An 8,267-nucleotide genomic window follows, 5' to 3' on the forward strand; every position below is an offset into this window, starting at 1 on the left:
CCCCTCCCCGATTACCTACAGGGGATGATCTTTATATAACTGTTGGTTGCCTTCAGGCTCCACACACTGCACCTCCCCCTCAATAATCTGGGTAACTTAGAAGGAGACTCCTGAGAAATTAGCTGACGACCTTTATCTGTACCAATAGATCCCTCAGGCCCACCACTTTCACCTGAATTCAGGAGACTTCTCCCCAGGGAACAAGAACAATTGCTCTGAGTGAATGAATGACAAAAGCATTTTATTAAAGATTCACCCAAAGATGGATAGAGGGAAGGAGAAGAATTGGATGGGACTGAGTGGTTCTTGTCCTGACCTTGCAGGGCCAGTTGCTGCCAAATGATGGAGAAGGAGTTGGTCCTGATGTAGAAGGATATCTGGGATCTGGTAGGAGACAGCATTGGGCTGGGAGAGGACATATGTGACACTGATGATTCTGGAGCTGGAGCTCCTGGTTGTGTTCTCCTCAGTCCATGGGAAGATACAGAATCAGCCGGTACCCCTCCCATTCCAGGTGGGTCACCAAGCCCAAATTGAGAAGAAGCTACAAAACTCCAAGAGGGCAGAGTCCACTCCCTGGCAGTGAGGTGACACTGGTGAGACGAGATGCAAAAAGGAGGCAAAGGTGAAGGAAGCACAGAGACACCCAAGCTGGGCCCAGCTGGCCTCAGGAGGCTGCAGGGACCTCATCTCCTCTATCGGTTGGATCTCTTGATCAGGTTGCTGGTAGAGATGGTCTTGCTGCTAGAGCTTCCAAAGACACCACCACCAAATCCATAGCCACTTCCGGAGCCAGAGCCAAAGCCACTGCCAAGGCCAAACCCGGAGCAGCTCCCTAGTCCTCCACCAATGCCTCCTGCGCTGACAGCACCACCAACCACAGCTGTGGGAGAAACGCAAAGGACACGGTTATTCCAACAGCGCTGGCAATCAGGAGTCACAGCTCAAACCAGGGTGAACGAATGGCCACGGCAGGGTCAGAAGGTACTTACAGATGCTCACAGCATTCTGGCATTCTCCAGACATTCTGTGGGGGAGAGAAAGAGCAGTGAGCCACAGCAGAGCCGGAGCCACACTGCGTTCCATCGGCAGGGGTCAAGCACCTTTCTCATCTTTAAGCAGCCAAGCAGAAGGCCTGGATGTGAACCTGTTCTTTAACACTGTCCTGGTTTGTAAGGCACCAGCACACACTGAGGCAAGTGGTCCTGCAGAGATGCTCTGGACCTGCCATGGCGTCCACCTCTCCATTCCTCTTGTTCCCGCCCTGCCTTCCCCCTCTCACCGGCACTCCTCGCCCTCCAGCAGCTTGCGGTAGGTGGCGATCTCCACATCCAGGGCCAGTTTCACGCTCATGAGCTCCTGGTACTCGCGCAGCATCCGGGCCAGCTCCTCCTTTGCCTTCTTCAGAGCGGCCTCCAGCTCTGCACGCTTGCTGAACGCATCTTTCAGGGCCAGCTCCCCACGCTGTTCAGCGTCAGCCACAGAGGCCTGCAGAGTCTGGCACTGTGGACAAGGGTGTGAGACGAGCCATCATCAGTGTCCTGCTATCAAGACCTCTACATCTGTCCCCTGTCATGTAGCAGCTTTGCTTGGGTTTAGATGTCAGCATTCTGCCTCTCTTCCCCACTTTTCCTGATTCTTATGCATTTCATCCTTTCCAGCCAGAGCCCACCAATGCCCCTAGCAGGCTGATTAAATGCCGATAGGCAAACTGCAATGAAAAAGAGCCAAAAACCCTTTTTTACTCAGGTGGCATGTCATATTAAGTAGGATATTGCTGAAAAGATCAGGGTATGACTTATGCAAAGAGCTACAAATCCCCTTACAGACAAGCTCAGGATCTTCTGGCTTAATGCTTTCTCTGCTTGTCTACTATGGAGACATCTGTCTTTGGCCCTTGGCCCTGTACTGCAGCTGGAAGGAGGGAACACCCACCTGCTTCTTGACGTTCTCGATCTCTGCCCGCAGCCTCTGGATCATTCTGTTGAGCTCTGAGATCTCACTCTTGGTGCTCTTCAGATTGTCACCATATTGGTCAACTGAGGTCTGGAGCTGCTGGAACTAAGACCCAGGAGACACAGGGAACGAGGAGTCAGGGGTGTTTGAGTAGGGTCTATTCTCAAGGCAACGCGACAAGAATAGCCACAGGTGGCAGGGGTAATACACAATTTCAAATAATCTCCAATCAGACCAGGATCAATGATGCCTTGCAGAATCAATTTATTTCTGACTTCTCTTGGGCTCAAGTGGATGATTGCTTGCTCATCGACATCCAAAGCAGAGCCCCAGAAGCTACTCCCAACACCTGAGAGATCCCCAGCACCCACCTTGCTCTGGTACAGGGCCTCGGCCTCGGCCTTGCTCCTCTGGGCGATCTCCTCGTACTGGGCCCGGACCTCGGCGATGATGCTGTCCAGGTCCAGGCAGCGGTTGTTGTCCATGGACAGGACCACAGACGTGTCTGAGACGTGGGTTTGCATCTGCGCCAGCTCCTGAGGGAGAAATGTCTCACATCAGGTCTCCTGCAGTGTCTTTCCTCATCTCTGACACCAGAAATATGCTTTCATCATGGAAATGGCCATGCCACAGGCTCCGACAGAAGCAGAGTTAGTGTTTCCAATGTGTAGGAAGGAGGAGGAGGGGCAAATTTCTCAGTAAAAATCAAGTGGTTGGTGACCTCTCAAGATAGAAAAGCAATGCTTGTAGTCTTTACTGCTCCCTGAGAACCATAAGCCACTCCGTGGCAGTGGCAGCCCAGTCCGTTGGGTGGAAGGAAATGGAATGGGTGCATGTCACTAGAGAAATGGCAAATGGCAATAAGTTCTATCCCATGCGATCTTTAGCTCTAATCACCCCTTCCAAGGCAGCACCCGGTTTTGAGAGCCTCTTACTTCAACTCTTTCTATCCATAACCTTGCTAAGAGCCCACTGCCCTGAAGTAAAGAAGCTGGAGTCCTTCAGAGAACTGTGAACTCCAACCAGCAGCTTGTGGAGGAGTCCCTTCCAGGAATGGGGTGCGGGGGGCGGGGGGTGGAGGAGGAGCAGGGAATGGAGTCCTCACCGCGGCATAGAGGACCCTCAGGAAGTTGATCTCGTCATTAAGGGCGTCCACCTTGGCTTCTAACTCCACCTTGCTCATATAGGCGGCATCCACGTCCTGCGGGGGTGGGGCGTCGGGGACAAGAGACAAGGTACAGGAATTACAACAGGGGGCAGCTGGTCCTAAGTGACGCACAAAGGGATTCTCAGCAGTTTAGGAAATGCTCCTCAGCACCAGGTAAGGTGGTGAGGGACTAATCATTTGACAAATTCTGCCCCTAAAACCACCTGAAGACAGGGAATTTAATTACACAAATGGACTTTTTGCCCGGCCTTAATTCCTTAGGACCTGGTTTGTTAGGTCTGGATAGTACCTACGCACTGGGGTGGAAATGAGGCCGAGATGGACCGATCCCATGATTCCAGCCAAAGACCAGTCCGGAGGGAAGGGTGCCCTCACTGCATTTCCCCACCCTCCTTCCGCTCTTACCTTCTTGAGCACCACAAAGTCATTCTCAGCAGCTGTGCGTTTGTTGATCTCATCTTCATACCTGGGGGTGGGGACAGGAAGGAAAAGACAAAAGACCCACAGTGCATTAGTGTTCCTCAGCTCTCTGCTGCAGCTGTTCATACATCTATTTGGAAATATCCAGCTAATCGGCCACATTTGTTCATGTTCATACAGATACTCATTCAACCTACATTTATTGAATAATGACCATGTTTGAGGTACAGCCTAGACGCTGGTTTATTAAGAGAAGTGAAAACCAAATTTTGAAAAGACTGTTTTCAAGAGATAAAATGTGAAGAGAAGAACCAGCAATGATCTGGTTGGTTTTATTTCCATAGAAAGACTGTCCTTTTGGCTATTTGGTGGATTAAATTCTCTTCGTTTCGCGTGAGAGTGAATTGAGAGAAGGTTGGTATCTTCTCGGCTCCCCCGCTATAAAGAGCATAAGAAAAGCTACTATGGATTGAATGTTCATTGTATGTCCAGCACTATGCTATATACTTTCTCTACCTCATTTCATTTCATTTCATTCTCAACCAATGAGGTAGGATATTACCCCCATTTTAAATTATGAGGAAACCTGAGGTTTAGAGAGGGTAAGCAGCTTACTCAAGGTTACACAGCTCGTAAGTGGAAGAATCAGTATTTAATCAGGTCCATCTGTCTCTACAACCTGTATTCTGACCATGCTGTAGTACGTTTCATCTGTTTGGTTTCTAGTCTTGTTTGTATATGACAAACCCAGCTCTCTGAATGTATTATTCATTTTATGTTTGGAGCAACTAAGATCACTAGACATCACCCCATTAAAATGTGACCATGGAGATGCAGGGGAACAGACTAAAGAACCTTCCTGACCCCTTTGGGATATCTTCAGAGTCTGGAATTCTAAATTACTGGAGAGGAGCCCAGGGAGCCTGGGGCATGGCAGGGCAGATTTGCAGGATAGCACGCCCTCTTTCCTCCCCACATACTTGGTCTTGAAGTCCTCCACACTGTCCTGCATGGTCTTCAGCTCAGACTGCAGGCGTCCTTTGTCATTGAACAAGGAATCCAACTGTTTCCTCAGGGCACTGAGGTAGGCTTCAAAGAAAGGCTCTAGGTTTTTGCTGGTCGTGGTGGTCGTCTGTTGCTGGAGGAGGTTCCACTTGGTCTCCAGGACCTTATTCTGTTGCTCTAAGAACCGCACCTGTGTTTACAAAAGGTACAGGCCAATTGATGAGGGCCTGAAACTTTGGCAGGAGGGCCGGACAAGGCCAGCACGAACCCCACTAATCCAAGCCAACCAGGTGGCCCAAGAGCCATTCGAGTAGGACAACCATGTCACAACTCCAGGAACCAGTCACTGGGGTCAATATGATGGCCCCACTTGTGAGTCCATAGCAGCAAACGAGCCATGTGTGCCGTGGGGAACAGAGCACAGCCAGAGCAGCAAGGCCTGACCGTATGGCAAGAACCACTTCCCCTACGGAGATCCGGAGGCTCTGGAAGGGATTGCTGACAAGAATACTGAACTTCTATGAAATAATTAAGTAAAACAAAATTAGAGGATACAACCACAGTCTGAGGGCTTCCATTCAAAGCACTCCTGGTCCACAACAAAGGAGTGATACATCCACTGCAGATTTTTAAAATATACTTACTAGTAAATGGACCTGGTGTGTCCCTGTGAACCTGCGCACAACTGAATATAGTTAATTCAGATCAATTCCCCAGACAAATTCTGAGCCTCAGCTAGACTCCAAGCTGCAAGTGGAAGTCCCAGAACTTTCCTTCTCTCTATGAAAAGATCTAGCCAGATGAATCAAGGTAGCAGCTTAGCATGATAGTTCTAATTTATGTGCCTCAGAATCAAAATGAAAGCAGGTAAGGGTGACTGATCACAGTTTGAACTCGAAAGATAAGATGAGACAAGAAACCACAAAACCCTTGGTCTTGCTTTTGTATCTATATGTCCTAGAGTCACAATAAAGCCTCTTTCAGCTACCATGGGTCTAGTCAAACTAACAAGAAGAGCAAATATTCCCACTCAGTCTACCCCAAGGTTGTTCACTCTTGCCCCATACATCTAAGGGACTAAGACTTCAAGGCACGGAGAGCCAGGGCACCCTTCACCAAATGTGCCACACTTATCCATTCAGTCGTTAATCATTGGATGACTCGGCTCCCTGAGGCTGATTGGCTTGCTGGCATCCATCGTACGGGGCTGTCATTGAGCTTGAGGACCTGAATCTCTAACCTTGCACAGTAAAGGAAGTTGGACTACAAAAAGAGAAGGAGAGACTCATCCTCTCATCTCTTCAAACAGACCCAGATAAGCAGTTTTGCCCAGAGTCAAGAGGATGAAAACAATGACCTTCCAAGGTCCTGTCGGGACCTAGATTCTGCCATTAGAGCCAGTCCCTTTTTCATTTGGGAAACCAGCCTGGTTTTCTTCTACTCCAGCAACAGAAGTGCCAATGATTAAAATTATTATATTAACAACAATTAATGATTAATTATTAAATTATTAACTGTGTTATTTCCAAAACCAAAATCCGAGAGAAAGCAGGGAAGCAATAAACCCACTTTTTAACTGGGGTGACCTGGACTCAGAAAAGTTGAGTTATTTGCCAAATATCATGCAGCACATCTAGGGAAGGGTGACTGATCACAGTTTGAACCCGAAAGCTGACATGAGACAAGGAACCACCAAACCCTTGGTCTTGCTTTTATATCTATATATCCTAGAGTCACAATAATGCCTCTTTAAGCTACCATGGGTCTAGTCAAACTAACAAGAAGAGCAAATATTCCCACTCAGTCTACCCCAAGGTTGTTCACTCTTGCCCCATACACCTAAGGGCCTAAGACTTCAATGCACGGAGAGCCAGGCACCCCGACCAAATGTAGAAAACTTTAAATATTAAACTGTTTTCATGACAGCCTATCTTCCCACTAGTCATGGGGAAAAAGACACTCGGAATAGTGACTGCCCTTTAACAGCTGGAAAGCGGAGGCCCAGAGGAGTTCAGTGGTTCTTCCATGGCAGGCTCAGGTCTGAGATGCCGGGACCCAGCAACCCTGGCTTCTGCCACCTGGTCCGGCCAAGGGGGACAGCTCACCTTGTCGATGAAGGAGGCGAACTTGTTGTTGAGGGTCTTGATCTGCTCGCGCTCCTCAGTCCGGACCTTCTGGATCTCGGGATCAATCTCCACATGGAGTGGAGTCAGCAGGCTCTGGTTGATAGTGACCTCCTGAATCCCCCCAGCAGGGCAGACAGGGAAGCCAGAACCACCCCGTCCACCGAAGGTGCCCCCAAATCCACCGCCAAAGCTGCCAGCACCGAAACCAGCACCAAAGCTGCCAGCCCCGAAACCTCCAGCAGCCCCGAAGCCGGCACCTTGACGGCATCCGGCCATGCTCATGGAAATACTCTTGTTCCCTCCAAGGTTGTAGAGGCTCCTGCTGCCAAAGCCCCCAGAAGAGCAGCGGCCTGCACCCCCAGACACGGAGGCCGAGCTAAAAGCAACCTTCTTGCCTCCACCTACGACAGCTGAACCACTGCTAAAGCCCTGGGACCCTCCTCGGGCATAATGCTGCCTGGAAATCATGGCTGGAGAGAGGAGAGCAAGCTCAGAGTTGTCAGACAGAAGCAAGAGGGACCAGGCCAATGAATGCCGCAGCCCTACCCTCGGTCTCTTATATGTGCTGGAGCAGCAGGGCTTGGTTGCAGGGGCATAAAGGGAAAAATCTGAAACATCTCTGGGCTTGGCCTTTGGCACCAGCCCATCCTTCCCGCACCTGCTGAGCATGTCACTAAACACACCTACAAGAAGTCATTCGGAGGGCACAGGTTACTGGATCCCAACACTCCCCTCCAGGAGAACCTGCACCGGTGCCTCAGGGCCTTCTGCATCAGAGGCCCTGCCTGGCCAAGCCCTCTAGGCCCCCCACCCACTGTACTTCCTTCTCACCAGCCTCCCTGCAGACTCCCTGCTCTGGACAGGATGACCCGTCATCTGTTCTCTCACTCCACAGAATTTAGAACCGGAGGGCCTGGGTTCCAGTGCACAGCCTACGCTGACCGGATCTGCCAACCTGAAGCGAGTCAACTCAGTGGCTTCACCCATAGATTGGAAATAATACAAATATTTACCTTTACCTCCCCTCAAGATGCAGTGAAATTACAGCTAGTGAAGTGCTTTGTAAACTGTCAGAAGCTGCACATATGTTTGTTATTATTGTCATTATTTTTCCTCCCTGTGCTCTTGGCCCCTTACACACACAAAAGAGGAAATCCTTATATACAGCCTAATAGCCTTCTGAACCTGGATCAAGACTCACCTCGACACAGTTATTGAGAACCTACTATGTGCCAGGCGTGGAGCAAGGGACTAAATAGAGGTAACTCAAGCCCTCCAGCGTCATGCTCCTCCTTGGCCTCTGTTCAGGTCTCTGTGTGGAGGATTCTAGATCAGTGTTCCATGCTAGGCCCTCACTGTGTGTGTCCTGCTTCTCTGTTTGCTGCCTCCACCAAGACAGAGCCTGTTCTGTTTTCCCATAATAGGGGAAGGGTCGGACTCTGTAATTTTTTGGTGTCGGAGACTCCTTTGGCAGAATGGTAAACCTACGAGCCCCTTCTCAGAGCAGTTTTCAAATACAAAATCCTAGTTTTAAGCCCTGCCTTAAATTCTTCCCCACTGAGTGCAACAGATCTGTGTTCAAATCCCACCTG

General features: G+C 49.8%; 1 protein-coding gene across 1 annotated transcript; it reads right to left on the reverse strand.

Moving 5' to 3' along the window:
* Positions 1 to 290: 290 nt before the first annotated feature.
* KRT4 (keratin 4) lies at positions 291 to 7,197 on the reverse strand. Its single transcript, XM_033117447.1, has 9 exons — positions 6,655 to 7,197; positions 4,525 to 4,739; positions 3,530 to 3,590; positions 3,062 to 3,157; positions 2,328 to 2,492; positions 1,936 to 2,061; positions 1,283 to 1,503; positions 993 to 1,027; positions 291 to 883 (listed from the first exon to the last, which is right to left on the reverse strand). Exons 1-9 carry the CDS (start codon positions 7,141 to 7,143, stop codon positions 696 to 698), a joined length of 1,596 nt encoding a protein of 531 aa, XP_032973338.1. The 5' UTR covers positions 7,144 to 7,197; the 3' UTR covers positions 291 to 695.
* Positions 7,198 to 8,267: the final 1,070 nt, after the last annotated feature.

Source organism: Rhinolophus ferrumequinum, chromosome 10 (genome assembly GCF_004115265.2).
Source record: "Rhinolophus ferrumequinum isolate MPI-CBG mRhiFer1 chromosome 10, mRhiFer1_v1.p, whole genome shotgun sequence".
NCBI lineage: Eukaryota > Metazoa > Chordata > Mammalia > Chiroptera > Rhinolophidae > Rhinolophus > Rhinolophus ferrumequinum.